This window comes from Engystomops pustulosus, chromosome 1 (assembly GCF_040894005.1).
Source record: "Engystomops pustulosus chromosome 1, aEngPut4.maternal, whole genome shotgun sequence".
Classification (NCBI taxonomy): Eukaryota; Metazoa; Chordata; class Amphibia; order Anura; family Leptodactylidae; genus Engystomops; species Engystomops pustulosus.
Genome location: NC_092411.1, coordinates 214,185,123 through 214,201,030, shown reverse-complemented (window position 1 = coordinate 214,201,030; position 15,908 = coordinate 214,185,123). Strand labels below are relative to the sequence as shown.

Genomic DNA, 15,908 nt, shown 5'->3' with positions numbered 1-15,908 from the left:
CAGGACAATGCGGTAAACAATTAGGTATTAACTTGCTGCTTCATTTATTGGAATTTCTCAGTGGAAACATTTTAGAGAATTGACCATCTTCCCAGAGCAAGTTGCAATTAGCCAAACGACTACACCTCTGGACCAATGTGGAAGATAACCGACATTGTTCAAAAGTTAGGCAGGCAGCCTTAAACAATGAAATATTTCTTACAAATGCCGAATGATCAATCTTTCAAATTATTAGACTTCCTAATTTAACAATATTTTTGAATCTTAAGCTATACCTCCTGTTACCTAAGCCAACCTTTCCCTCAAGGTCAAAACCCATTTTTCATGTCTCAAAATGTGCCCACAATTGACATATAAGTAAAAATAAATTTTTTAACTGCAAGTTACTCGGATGCATTCTGTTTACAATATTTCACACAAAGTTCTTTGGACAGGTAAGACCAAATTCTGGGGGTTGGCCATCATGCAAAGATTACAATCATCACAATAATCAGGAATTATGGAAAGCTGCCTGATCACTGGTCCATCACTATAACAAATGGTACTCACTGTATTCTATCATCATGTGCACAACATGAAACGGTGCCCAGCAGACCGCAAAAAGGACAACCACTGTTATCATCATTATGATAGCTCGCTTCTTCTTCCTACATTAATGTAATTGATATTAATCGGGATAAGTGATCATGCAATATTCATTATTGATACATCACTCACTCTTATTGTTCAGACAAGCGTTTCATAAACCACAATAAGGTGAGAGCCATAACATGCTAGGTTATATAGTAAAAGAAAATCTAGATACATGGATAAAAACTTTAATAATACCAAAAAATAAAATAGTTAAAAGTTTTTTGCCATAGCAGTACATTTAACTCAACAAAAGAAAACATATATACACACACACACAAAAGATGATTACATAAGAACAAGAGGTATCAGGCCATTATCATCTGCTGCCCTGCTTGTTATTAAATAAGGTAATAGCAGCAGGCAGGAACGAACACTTAAATCTTTCACTTTCTCGGTAAGCGATACCGTCCACTAAATTCAGAATGCAGGTTACTAATTTCTAAATTTAGTGTAGGGAGTTCCGTGAGATAGACATAAATTTTGCCAATAATCTATCTAAATCTAAATCTATCTAATCTAAAAAAACAGCATTAAAACTCTCCATACTAACACCAATAACCTGGCCTGCATGTTTTTTGATTTTTTCAATTTGACCTAAATCTTCCTGCTTCAAGCTAGCACCAGAACACACTATCCCATAGAAAATACAACTGGCTTCTGCTGTGTTATAGAACATTGAAAGCAGCTTGCTGCATACATTAAAAGATCGCAGTTTACCCAGTAGAAAAAGTTGTGCCAAGTACTCTGAGTTAACCCTCCAATCCAATCTATTATCAATCTAAATTCCTAGGTACCTGTACGAGTCAATTATCTCCTCCTGACTACTTCTGATTGTCTCCTCCCAGTTCTAATTAACATTTCTTTAGTTTTACTAACATTTAAAGCTAGTTCATTCTCCTTACTCCAGTTGACAATCAATTCTGTCCACTATGACTATGTCATCACTGTATCTTTGTAGGTGACATGCTGCACTACAGCAACGCAAGTCAGAAGTGTACAGGGGAAATAAATAGGGGGACAATACAGTCACCTGAGGAGTGCCAACACTGCACAGTAACATATTGAACTCCTTACTACCCATCTGTAGTACCTATGGGCAATCAGTAAGGTTGCCATTTATCTAACTATACACTTTAACAACTGTTATCCTAAGACAAGTAGCATAACAGTAAAAATTGTCCGTGTTGCTCCTGTTTTTCAAATCGCTTGCAGTAAATGCCATAATTTTTAATGCAACAATGTCCATGGTTATTAGTTTAAAGTACAGTGTGACCGATAGATACAAATGTGATCAGTGTGGGGGAGTATGCAAGTGTTCAGAATAGGGACAGACCATCAAAGAGTTTTTCTAAACCATCCAATTGTAAAGTGCTTGTGTCAGGGAACTTTAAAGGCAATCTAACATTTGCTTTTATGCATTATGAACCAAACATATTTAGAGAATGCTGTCACTACACTGATGCAGGCACATATCTTGTTTAATCCCTGAAATGAGTGGTTGTGCTAAAAAAAAAATCTATTTTATAATTATGATTATGAAACTCTGTCGCTCCTGTGGCTGGCCTATACTTCTCCTCTTACCCTAACTATTTACTGCTTCAGAGAAAGTTGTCCCTGACAGCCTGCATGCAACCCAGCTTTCCCAAGGTCCTAAATTTTATAATTGTTTTTTGAGCAAAACCACCTGGTTCAGGAATAAAACAAGATATGTATCTGCATCAGTGTCTCTACAGCATTCTCCAGGTATGTTTGGTTCACAATGAATAAAAACAAATGGTCGATTTCTTTCAACTACATATTAAATATTCAGCAGATTCATCTGTCATTGTTTAAAAGTATGATCCCCTTTAGCCCTAAAGTCTAAAATGTATTCTAAAATACCAATATCAATTTGATCTATTACTCAAATTACTTAAATGTGAATAAAAGTCATAAAACGGAAGTCATTAACTGACCTGGATATTTTGGACATTTCATTGCCATGGATAGTTTGAAGAACTGAGGCATCTCCAACTCGTTTCTTAATCCAGAGTTCATAACCAATTTTACTGTAGAGCAGAAGCATCAATGTTAGTGGAAGGAGGAACAGGATCACTAGAATAAAGGTTGTGTAGACTTTCTGGTGGACGTGGCTGGTCCATTTCTCCAGGCAGCAAACATACTGTTTTTCATACAAAAAGTCATATTTAATCTGAAATATAACAATGTAAGCCATGTTAGTCTCTATTTATCTTAACAATGACTTGAATTATAAGAACCTTTTCATTGAGCATTGGATTAGCAAACATCTCTCTCCATTACTATCTGCTAGCATCTACCTCTTTGGCTTATTAGCTTGTCATGAGGTAGATAGGCACAGTTTACCAATATCTGTACATCCAGTTATTATTGTTGAAGCCTTTAACCTCTCTATGAGTTGTACAGTTGTAATCGACAGAACAAGTTCAGCAGCTACTTCAGAATAACATTTCTTGAAGAATATTATTTTTCATGCATAACTTTTTTATTATTTGTACCTTCAGGTATACTCAATGCTCATCAGTAAGCCTTTGTGTAAATTTTAGAAAATTAAAAAAAAACAAAAAAAAACATTGAACAACAGTGAACAAATCCAGAATTTGTTGCATTTCCAGAGGGTTTATTAAAAGCACACAAGTAAAAAAAACTGTGACAAAGTCCCAACAACCTGTGACAAAACTACAGTAAAGGAAACCTAATGTAGAACCTCAAATCTTTATATGTTGGTTGCAAATCATCCCACATAAATAGGTCAATACATGGCAGATGCAGGTAATTCTGCTCCTGATTACTGCTGCTGCTGCTGTCAGCCTTTGTGAAACACACTACCGTAATTCTTTTCCCTTCCAATCTTCAAAGAAAAAGTTACATTATGATAAGCTTTAAAGAGTAAAACCATATGCCGATAGCCATATAATTTTCCATGTAATACCAACCCATATTAAGTCTGTCTATAGATGCATGGATCCCTGCTGTTTCTTATATCTATGTACTGTACATTTGATGAGGCTTATTGTCTTCTATTCTATTAGTTACATTATTAGTAAGAAAATGGATTCTCATCTGCATTAACCATATTATTTCTTTCAGCCTGTTTTACTCCGCTGACTGCTGAATGAAGAAGCTGTTTCAAACATTTGGCAAATTAAGATAAGAGCGTATACAATGTTAACGTTATAGGAGCTTTACAAAATATATTTTTTATATTGCTTGCCCATTCAAACAAAAGCAAGTAACCATGGGAATAAATTGAATTGCTTCATACTCACAATATAGACATTTCCATAGGAACATGATAGCAATTCTAAGCGCTATAGCTAAGATTCTTTGATCTTAGAGACAATGCTTTAGAAACATTTTCTCATTCAAATATTAAAAGGAACAAATTGAAAACCTACTTTTCCATTTTCCAATGATCACTCAGTTAATGAGTTGCATTTTTTTTCCAATTTTATGTTAAAAGCTACATTAAACCGTCCAAAAGAAATATTCACAATTCACAAGATCATTTTAGTTAGTAATTTTTATCATACATTCTCTTGACTGTAAAAATGTATTCATAAATGTTTTAACTCTCTTGTAAACTGTATTTGGCTATTTCTGGCAATCCCATGGACAGTAAATTTAGGGGCAGAGTAAACACTCAGGCTGCAATCAGCCTTGGGAGGAATGCAAAGCGAGGATCACCATACACTTCTAGGAGTTGGAGGTCCTCCAAGCAACCAAGGGATCTTCAGGAAGTTATGGAGTTGTTATTATTTGAGCAATAAGCATTTTTTTTCCATAAGGAAAAATACATGTTCCAACGTTTGGCAATGCATTTTCCTGCTATGTTAGCTATGTGTTTGTAAATGTAGATTGATCCTAACACTCCATCAATAAGGAGGAACAAAATCCTGTTTCTTGTGGTAATGTACTTAAATTGCTGCATACATACATTTACCCTGTAAATATAGCCAGAGTGATAAAGAATTTGCTTTATAAACCAATTTCATAGACATGTATAAACCATTATAGTTACACAATCAGACCAAAAAAGATACCTTCTGCTATCATAAACTTTTCTGGAGGCCAAGCATTCTGAAGGTCAATTAAGATTTCCCCTGATTGACGATGTGCCCCCGTATCCCTGCATAGATGAGTTGTCCTTTTCCATTAGCTACAAATGGAAATGCATTCCTTTCTGTTGAGGTTTTTTGCAATGCACTAGATAGTGAGAATGTAGGTAGAATTAGAAAAACTCAGGTCTAAAAATAGTGTGTTGGCACGTGGTATTCTATATCCATATCTCCTAATTAGGCAACGATGCAAGGAAAATGAGCAATAATCATACCGTTAAATAACTGTCTGGCACAATCCTGAGTGTGATCCAATGTTGATTGAATATAAATTCCACAAGTTATGAGAGTATAAAAGAAACTAGAATTTATTTTTGTCAATTAACAGACAAAACTTTTTTTTCTAAAAATCGGTATGAGGGATAAAAGCCAATAATATATTTGACAGTGGTATTGTAAGTAAATCAATATAAACATATCATATTTGTCATATAAGGTTGATCATATAGCAATCTATGATAAAAGAATACTTCTGACAACTCAGTAGCTATATAGTGTATAGCTACTAAATATAGTTTTATATATATAAATATAGTCAGCCAACTTATTCAGTGCAGGACAAATGTAACAAATTTCTAAGATGCTCTTAGTGCAGTCTGCTATAGATAGTAGAAAAAATAATAGATGTTTAGAAGTTCAAAAAATAGATTTGATCTCACCCAATTACAATTTGTTTCTTGCTTTATGCTTCTCCTGCGTCCCTGTAGTGAAGATGCACATGCGTGATAATAGTAGTCAGCAGGAGACATAATTGAACTCACAATAAGGCTGCATTCACACACGGTATGCCCGCCGTGCAGGCAAACCGCCGTGTTCTGGACAGGGGGAGGAGGTGGCCCCTCCTCCCTCCATAGGAAACAGAGGGAAAAAGATAAAGCATGTTCTATCTTTTCTTGGTGTGCGGTGTCGAATGGTGCCACACGTGTGGCACCGTACCGCCGCTGTGTCGCCATTGCCGTCTGTGGGGATGTATATATGCATGTACGTCCCCGCAGATGGCAGTGTGAATGAACCCTAATGGTGAGTAGATTGAGTGGGATCTCTTCAGATTATATAGAGATGACACAATTGTTAGTACGGCAGTTGTATTTCACATTTGGTTTGTCGGCAGTTTGTTTGTAGTTATATCTACAACAGCTTGTTAGTAGTTGCATCTCTGTGAAAAATGGTACAGGTCTCACTATGATAATCGTCCCAAAATATATTTCTAGATAATGTTCGTAAACTGAAATAAAAATAAAGATAAAAAGAAAAAAAAAAGATAGGTTTGTTGAGACGAGGTGTCAGTGCATATGGATAAATAAAGGAGAGAGGAAAACAAAACACTTGAAGCATTTGAATAAAGAGAGAAAAAAACAGCTTGTCAATAGTATCTCTGTGAAAAATAGATCTTACTATAATAATCCCCCAAATATATTACTAGGTAGCATACTGTATGTAAACAGAAATAAAGATAAGGATAGAAAATGGTTAGGTCTGTAGAGAAGCAGTGTCAGTGGTGGTCCAGGTGCTGGGTAGGCTGCCTGACCTGAACCAACCAGTGACCATCTTTCCTCACCAAACCACAGCAAAATTACAAGAACCAAAATAATTCTAATTCTGCATTTGAACCTTTAGGAGTAAATGTATCAAATCTGGACATTTTGGCTATATAGTTCCCACCTCGGTAGTCTTTTTTATTTGCTGTAATGTATTAAATTATAGAAAACTAGGATCTTTATTGTGATATTATTTATAATGGGAAGCAAGGGTATGGTCTCGGAAAATATTCACAATAGTGTAAATATATTCACCAATTCTTTAAAAACCTATAACTTCTCCAAATATACTGCTTTTTGCATCCACAATCTACCACATAAATGACCCCTTCAGAGCTACAGATAAGAAGATCTCTAATTTAGCTATGTGGGTGCAATTTCTTCTTAGTCTTCTAAACTGCAAGCGAAATGATAATTATCTACTTCAAATGTAACAGATATAAGAAACTCACAGCCAGAAATTTTGGACTTTTACACTTTTTGACAGTTGTTATCTCTCAAGAGGTCTTCTTAATATACCCTATGGACAGTTTAGAAGACTAAGAAGAAATTGCACTAACATATGCAAATTTGAAGAGGAAGCCCAACAAAATATCAAGAGGCCATTGCACAACTTTCTCTACAGAAAGCTAGATCAATTGACAGATTCACTAGTCGTGGGTCCTATTTTATCCCAAAAACCTCTCATAGCTTATATTAGAGATCCAAATCTGGGTTTAAAGGAAATCTGTCACCAGTGACCTCATTTTCACTAAAGACAGGTCGTAGAAGCCCATCACACCTCTCTGCTTTCTCTAAGCATTTGCATTACAATATAATTGTGTGCTTTAACTTACCTTGCACCCTGACAGAATCCTCTGTTAAGTCCCAGGGGTTGGCTTTATTTTGGATGTATTTCAAAAAACAACACGTGACTTGTCTTTGCTGCAAAGTCCTTAGCTCTCATCCCCCACCTATGTGCTTCTTTATAGCTCTTCCATCCTGCTCCTTTACAAAACTTATAGCATGGTTAGCTGACAACAGTGGGGGATGGAGGAACTTTACAGGAGAACATGGGTGGGGACTAAAAGCCGAGGAGTTTGCAACACAGACAAGTTTCATGTTGTTTTTTGAAAAATTCAAACCAAAGACAACACCTTGGACTTAACTGAGGATTATGTCAGGGTGCAAGGTAAGTTTAAAAAACACAATTATATGGTAATGCAAATGCTTATAAAAGGCTGAAAGGCATCTGTACAATGCAGCCAATGATGACCCTGGTGACAGGTTCCCTTTTAAAAAATAGTCCCAACTGTATAAAACATGAAACAAAACAAAATACAAACTTTTTCAGGTGTGAAAGATGTACAGCCTGTAGTAGAACATGCTTCCCCAGAAAAACTGAAATCGTTATATCCCCAACATACTATTAGACAGCTTCTTACCTGTAACTCTGAAGGAGTAATTCATCTGGTAGAATGTGGATGCAAAAAACAGTATATTTGGAGAACTTAAGAATTGGCAAACATATAAAGAATATTGTTAATAGTTTCACAAAGAATGCCCTCTCTTCCAATTATAAAAAATATTGCAAAGAGGATCCAACTTGTCTACTCAAATAAATAAATAAATAAATTTGTCAGCAAATAAAAAAAGGACTGGCGAGGTGGAAACTATATAACCTAGAATGTCCAGAATTGAATCACAATACAAATCACAAATACACTGACATCGCTTCTCTACAAACCTATCCATATTTAGGATGCGTTTTCACAATAAGATCTTTACCATAGATATTTACCAGAGATATTACAACTGACAAGCTGATTTTTTTGTCTCTTTATTCATACGCATACAAAGTGTTTCTTTTTATCTTCTCTCTTTATTCATCCACGTGCCTATGTCCACCACTGACACCACTTCTCAAAAAACCTATCCATTTTTTATTTTTTATTCTTGTTTCCGTCACACTATCTGGCAATATATTTGAGGATCATTATCATAGTAGGATCTATAAAATTTACCACAGGGATATAATTACTAACATGCTGTTTTTTTCTTTTTATTTACCCATACACATGCAAAGTGTTTCTTTATATAGGCCAGGCCTTTGTTCTTATTTTTAGATACTATTTAAGTCCGGGCCATTTTGGGATTTTGATTTATATACAATTGTGGTAATGAGAAAAGAATGTCTATTCTGAAATGCGTTTAATGATCTTCACTGCACTACATGTATCAGCCACACCTATACTCCAATATTCAGATGCTGACAAACCAGATGTGAAATACAACTGCCATATTTTGGATACAAGTATTAAGAATTGTGCCTTCTCTATAACAGCAAGTTAATCTAAAGAGATCCCACTTACTTATCTACTTACCATTACTGTGAATTTTATTATGTCTTCTGCGAACCTCAAATATCACACATGACCATCTTTAGCTTTTAGTTTTCCAGTCATCTTCAGCTTGCACAGTCTTATGTAAGAAAATATTAATTGTTTATTCATCAGACTATAAGATGGTACTAACAACCAAGCACCTCTCATCATTCGGTACATTTATTGTCCTACACTGTATAAGTAGCCTTACCCTGATATCTGCAAAATTACGGCTCAAGTTTTGGAGTTAACAGTGTGGCACTATACCCTGACCTGGCTCTATTAATATTTTGCATATTAGTTTGCATATATATTTATTATTATATGAGCTCATTATTTATATTTTTTATATGTAAAAACTATGTTCAGTAACTAAAAACTATGTATCTACCATCACACCTGCATTTGCATTACAATATGTGTGCTTTAACTTACCTTTCACCCTGACAGAATCCTCTGTTAAGTCCCAAGAGGTGACTTTGGTTTGGATGCTTTCAAATAGCAATCTATGATTGCTATTTGACAAACCTTATAAGACAAATATGTTTACCGGTATACTGATTTACATGAAATACCACTATCAAGTATATTATTGGGTTTTATCCCTCATACAGATTTTTAGAATAAAAGTTGACATAAAGCTTTTAATGAAAGTATTCAAACTTGGTTTTGTCTAAAAATTGACACAAAATAATTTCTAGTTTATTTTATACTGTTATAACTCGTAACATTAAATCTTCACTTTGTTAGAATTTATGTTCATTGAACATTGGCTCACACTCAGGACTGTGCCAGACAGTTATTTGTGATATCTTTGAACAAACATATTTTCCTGTTTGACATCCAGGGTGCCCTGAGCACATAATTTTTGTGTTAGTGGAAATACTACAACAGTCAATGTGTCATTATCTAGTGAAAGGAACTATAGATGAAGTCATGTCAATTCAATTGGTTCCTCAGATGAATTATGAAAAAGGTCATAAAATAGCACAGTTGTATTGTTACGTAGACTGTAACAATACAGTCTACGTACTCCAAAACTGAATTCTACCTTATATTATGACCAGCCTCAGTTTGCCTTTTGTATCTAGAATGTGTATTGTATATTGTAGGCATATTGATGCATATGTGATCATTTTTAATGTACAACCATTTAGACCTTTAAAGCCACAGATTTGGCAAGATAAACTGTAAAGGTTTTGTTTTTTTTCACAAAACAATAGCTCTTGGGATGTAAAACAACCTTTCCTATTATCTTAGTTACCTATATTCAGTGGTTTCCTTGCTATCCCCTCAGTTTCCTTGCTATCCACCTCAGTGCTGCAATAGCTGCCTCCTCTCCATGTGCTGATGAGCCCTATGAATCCATACTTTGTTTTCACCAAGTTTCTTTGTCGGTTTCACGGGGGGGGGGGGGGGCTGCTGCTCCCTGCTCACAGAGGATAAGGTCATGTGACAGTGAATGTAGCTAAGCTGGATGTGTGAATGCAGATGTCTCCTGCACATAATAGTGAGGTACAAGATCTCCCTGTTCCCTATCAGTCCCTCTATCCCAGTCTGTGATTCTACAGAAGTTTCTCTGTCTGTCTCTGCTCTTAATGCTGCTCACTTCCCCTACCTTGTCATCGACAGTATCAGCTCTATACAGAATAGCTATTAACCCTTAGTGCTCACACAGCACAGACATAGACTTCATGTACTAATGATTTCTACCATTTATAACATGTGCCCTGCTCCTCCATGTGGTGGAAGCTGCCAGGCTGGTTACCATATACATCCTGTATGTGCACTGTGCAGTGTTCAGTGGCTTTACTTGTGGGGAACTAAATGGATTTCATGCTAAATTACTTTGAGAGAGAACACAAGGCATCATGGGATCTGTGGGCAAGCTAAATGGCCTCAGCCTGAGGGCATAGACTGACAAATATTGGTCTCCACCCACTTCCCTTCTGGGAGGAAAGATTTTTGTCAAACACTTTCAGAACAGAAAATGCCAGCAGCACAAAGTAGGCATCATTCTGCTTGTTATATATTCCTTATGTCATTTTTTACAAGTAACTTCTACATAAGTGATCCGTTTTTTTTCCTCACAGTTTTCTAGATATCTGCTTGCTGTCATTCAACAGGAAGCTGGATAGTGTACTTCCTGTGGATAAAAAATGGTCCATGGTCATGTGAAGTCACACAGCTCTGATTACTGTGTAATGATTCTAATGAGCTCTGGAATACTAAAGACACTTGTAGTCACTGTACCCACTGTAGTCTGATGCTAGTGGTAAGAAATGTTGGCAACAAACTACCGCAACTAAACTGTAAGTGTTACAATTTTTCTCCACTTTACACCTTTTATCAGCAGAAACTCAATTGCAAATGTTGCATTTTCTATCTGTACATGATAAGGATTCTTTGTAACTTACAGTTGTATTCTACACAGCATTGTGGAATGCTGACATAATATTATTACTAGAGATGAGCGAACATACTCGTCCGAGCTTGATGCTCGTTCGAGCATTAGCGTACTCGAAACAGCTCGTTGCTCGGACGAATACTTCGCCCGCTCGAGAAAATGGCATCTCCCGCCGTTTTGCTTTTTGGCGACCAGAAACAGAGCCAATCACAAGCCAAGAGACTCTGCACTCCACCCAGCATGACGTGGTACCCTTACACGTCGATAGCAGTGGTTGGCTGGCCAGATCAGGTGACCCTGGAATAGACTAGCCCCTGCCTGCGCTGCTCGGATCATTCTGTGTCTGGATGCCGCTAGGGAGAGAGCTGCTGCTGGTCAGGGAAAGCATTAGGGTGTTCTATTAGAATAGTGTTAGGCAGGAGTGATTATACAAGAACCCAACAGCCCTTCTTTGGGCTACAATAACGTTATACTTTTTTTTTTTTTATTTGCTTGTGGCTGGGCTTGCTGGCACTAGTAGTGCAGCTAGTACCATATTGTGAGGAATTTGCAGGGGGACTTGCTACCGTTGTGTTTAGCTCTTAGTGACACACATATCCACCTCAAACACCAAAGTGGGACAATTTATTAGGGCTTTGATTAGAATTAGGCAGAGTCTGCTGATTTATTTATTTTTTTACCTTTATTTCATTTTATAGCTCAAACTCATCTTGCAAAGCAGTGTGCTCTCATTGTAGGCTACAAAATAGCCATAGGAGAACCCCAACGGCTTACTTAGGCCTACAATAGCGTTATATTTTCCTTTTTTTTGTTTGCTTGTGGCTGGGCTTGCTGGCATTAGTTGTGCAGCTAGTACCATACTGTGAGGAATTTGCTGGGAGACCTGTGACCGTTGTGTTTAGCTCTTAGTGACACGCATATCCACCTCAAACACCGAAGTGGGACAATTTATTAGGGGTTTGAGTAGAATTAGGCAGAGTCTGCTGATTTTTTTTTTTTTTTTTACCTTTATTTCATTTTATAGCTCAAACTCATCTTGCAAAGCACAAAATCCAGTTGTGTGCTGTCAGTGTAGGTTAAAAACTAGCCATAGCAATAGGATAGGATCGTTTTGTTAAAAAAATAAAAAAATTTTTTTTCAAGTTTACACTTTAATTTGGAAAATGTTTAACCCGAGGGCTAGGGGTAGAGGACGAGGGCGTGGACGTGGGCGTCCAACTACTGCAGGGGTCAGAGGCCGTGGTCCTGGGCGGGGTGAGACACCACCTGCTGATGGGGGAGCAGGGGAACGCCGCAGAGGTACACTTCCTAGGTTCATCATGTCTCAAGTTACTGGGACTCGTGGTAGAGCACTGTTGAGGCCAGAACAGTGCGAACAGGTGATGTCGTGGATTGCGGACAATGCTTCTAGCCATTTGTCCACCAGTCAGTCTTCCACGCAGTCCACCCATGTCACCGAAATCGGCACTCCTCCAGCTCCTCCACCTCAGCCTCCTTCCCCCCAGTCTGCCCCCTCCCACCAAAATTTGGCATTTGAACCGGCATACTCTGAGGAACTGTTTTCTGGACCCTTCCCACAGTCACAAACCACTTGTCCTGCTGCTGCTGAGCTATTTTCCGATGCCCAGGTTTTCCACCAGTCGCAGTCTGTGGGTGATGATGACATTATTCACGTAGTGGAAGAAGTGTGTAAAGAGGTGTCGGACGATGAGGAGACACAGTTGTCAGACAGTGGTGAAGTTGTTGTCAGGGCAGGAAGTCCGAGGAGGGAGCAGACTGAGGGATCGGAGGATGATGAGGTGACAGACCCAAGCTGGGTTGATAGGCCGGGTGAACACAGTGCTTCTGAGACGGAGGCGAGTCCTATAGCAGAACAGGTTGGAAGAGGCAGTGGTGGGGCCAGACGGAGAGGCAGGGCCAGAGCTGGTGCATCAGCGCCAAATGTTGCCCGTAGTCAAGCTCCCGTGGCGAGGGCTAGATTTTCAGAAGTCTGGAGGTTCTTTAAAGAAACACCGGATGACCGACGGACTGTGGTGTGCAACCTTTGCCAAACCAGGATCAGCAGGGGTTCCACCACTACTAGCTTAACTACCACCAGTATGCGCAGGCATCTGAATGCTAAACACCCCACTCAGTGGCAACAAGCCCGTTCACCTCCGGCCGTGCACACCACTGCTCCTTCCCCTGTGTCATCTGCTAGTCAGCCCCCTGCCCAGGACCCCGGCCCAAACACCTCCCGTGCGAAAAACCCCATCTTCGCCTCCACGATCCTCCACAGCATCCACCAGCTTTCAACTCTCCATACCCCAGACGCTGGAGCGCAAAAGGAGGTATAGCGCAACCCACCCACACGCCCAAGCCCTCAACGTCCACATCTCCAAGTTGCTTAGCCTGGAGATGCTGCCCTATAGGCTGGTAGAGACCGAGGCCTTTCGAAACCTCATGGCGGCGGCCGCCCCTCGGTATTCGGTCCCCAGCCGCCACTACTTTTCCCGATGTGCCGTCCCAGCCCTGCACCAGCACGTGTCAGACAACATAATCCGTGCCCTGACCAACGCCGTTTCTGACAAGGTCCACCTGACCACGGACACGTGGACGAGTGCTGCCGGGCAGGGCCACTATATATCGCTGACGGCACATTGGGTTAACTTGGTGGTGGCTGGGACAGAGTCTGACCCTGGGGCTGGTCATATACTGCCGACGCCGAGGATTGCGGGGCCTACCTCGGTCCAGGTCTCAAAGGCCTACTATACCTCCTCCTCCTCCCACCCCTCCTCCACCTCCTCCTCTGAATTACCATCCGTGGGCATGGCGCCATCATTCGGTAGCTCTAGGCACAGCAGCAGTGCCATTGCTAAGCGACATCAGGCGGTGCTCAAACTGCTGAGCCTAGGCGATAAAAGGCACACCGCCCAAGAGTTATTACAGGGCATCACGGCGCAGACTGATCTGTGGCTGGCACCGCTGAACCTGAAGCCAGGCATGGTTGTGTGTGACAACGGCCGTAACCTGGTGGCAGCTCTGCAACTCGGCAGACTGACACATGTGCCATGCCTGGCCCATGTGTTAAATCTCATAGTTCAGCGTTTCCTCAAGACATACCCCAATCTGTCTGATTTGCTCACGAAGGTGAGGCATTTCAGGAAGTCCAGCACAGATGCTGCCACTCTCAGGGCAGCGCAGCGCCGCCTCCAACTGCCCGCTCACCGACTGTTGTGCGACGTGCCCACGAGGTGGAATTCAACACTAACCATGTTATCCAGAGTTTACCAGCAGCGCAGAGCGATTGTAGACTGCCAGATGTCAACTTCCACCAGAACTGGTAGTCAGGTCAGTCAGCTTCCTCAAGTCTACAATGAGGAGTGGACGTGGATGTCTGATATCTGTCAGGTGCTGAGTAACTTTGAGGAGTCAACACAGATGGTCAGTGGTGATGCCGCCATCATCAGCCTCACCATCCCGCTGCTTGGCCTGTTGAAAAACTCTCTGGTCAGCATGAAGTCGGAAGCTTTGCGCTTGTCACAAGAGACGGGGGAAGAAGATTCCCTTGTTGATAGCCAAAGCACCCTTAGGTCTGTTTCTCAGCGCATATCGGAAGAGGTGGAGGAGGATGAGGAGGAAGAGGAGGAGAATGTTGGCGAGACAGAAGAGGGGACCATTGTTCAGTCCTTCACTGTTCAGCGTGTATGGGCAGAAGAAGAGGAGTTGGAGGAGTTGGAGGAGGAGGAAATGGATAGTCAGGCCAGTGAGGGGAGTGAATTCTTGCGCGTTGGGACTCTGGCGCATATGGCAGATTTCCTGCTAAGCTGCCTATCCCGTGACCCTCGCGTTCAAAGAATTTATTCCAGCACCGATTACTGGGTATTCACTCTCCTGGACCCACGGTACAAGCAAAATCTTTCCACTCTCATCCCTGGAGAGGAAAGGAGTGTGAGAATGCATGAATACCAGCAGGCCCTGGTGCACAAGCTGAAACAGTATTTCCCTTCTGACAGCGCTAGCGGCAGAGGGCGTACTTCTGCGGGACAAGTAGCGAGGGAGAGTAGGCGACCAGGCAGCTTGTCCAGCACTGGCAGGGGTACGCTTTACAAGGCCTTTGCCAGTTTTAGGTCACCCCAGCAAGACACTGTCACCTGTCCCCAGTCTCGGCAGAGTAGGGCTGATCTTTACAGAAAGATGGTGAGGGAGTACGTAGCTGACCATACCATCGTCCTAAATGATCACACAGCTCCCTACAACTACCGGGTTTCAAAGCTGGACATGTGGCACGAACTGGCGCTGTACGCCTTGGAGGTTCTTGCCTGCCCTGCCGCTAGCGTGTTGTCCGAGCGGGTTTTCAGTGCAGCTGGTGGCATCATCACCGATAAGCATACACGCCTGTCGACTGACAGCGCTGACAGGCTGACGCTTATCAAGATGAATAAAGCCTGGATTTCTCCGCATTTCCATTCTCCACCAGGTGAAAGAAGCTGAACCTGAATAATGTATGCACTCCTCCTCCTCATTGTCCTCCTTCTCCTCCTCTTTGTACACTAAAGCAGAGGAAACTGGCTATTTTTTTGCCAGGGCCAACTGGCTCTGGCTATAGTACTCTATGTATTTAATTTTTCTGGAGGGCCAACTACCCTGTCCTCTGTTTTAAACAAGTTTTGGGAGTGCCACATACAGGCACTCAATTTATTTAAACTTTTTGGAGGACCAGCTACCTGCTCCTCTGGTTTGAAAACTTTTTTGGACTGCCACATTCAGTCACTCAATCTATGTAATTTTTCTGGAGGACCAGCTATCTGCTCCTCTGGTTTGAAAACTTTTTTGGACTGCCACATACAGG

The 15,908-nt window shown here is 40.5% G+C and overlaps 1 protein-coding gene across 1 annotated transcript in view; it reads right to left on the bottom strand.

Moving 5' to 3' along the window:
* QRFPR (pyroglutamylated RFamide peptide receptor) overlaps positions 1–15,908 on the bottom strand; it is a 47,940-nt gene that overhangs the window by 3,407 nt on the left and 28,625 nt on the right. The window contains exons 4-5 of the mRNA XM_072119342.1: positions 2,589–2,824; positions 550–647 (exon numbers count right to left, since the gene is read on the bottom strand). Of these exons, the coding sequence (XP_071975443.1) occupies positions 550–647; positions 2,589–2,824 (334 nt within the window). The remainder of the gene's footprint in view (positions 1–549; positions 648–2,588; positions 2,825–15,908) is intronic.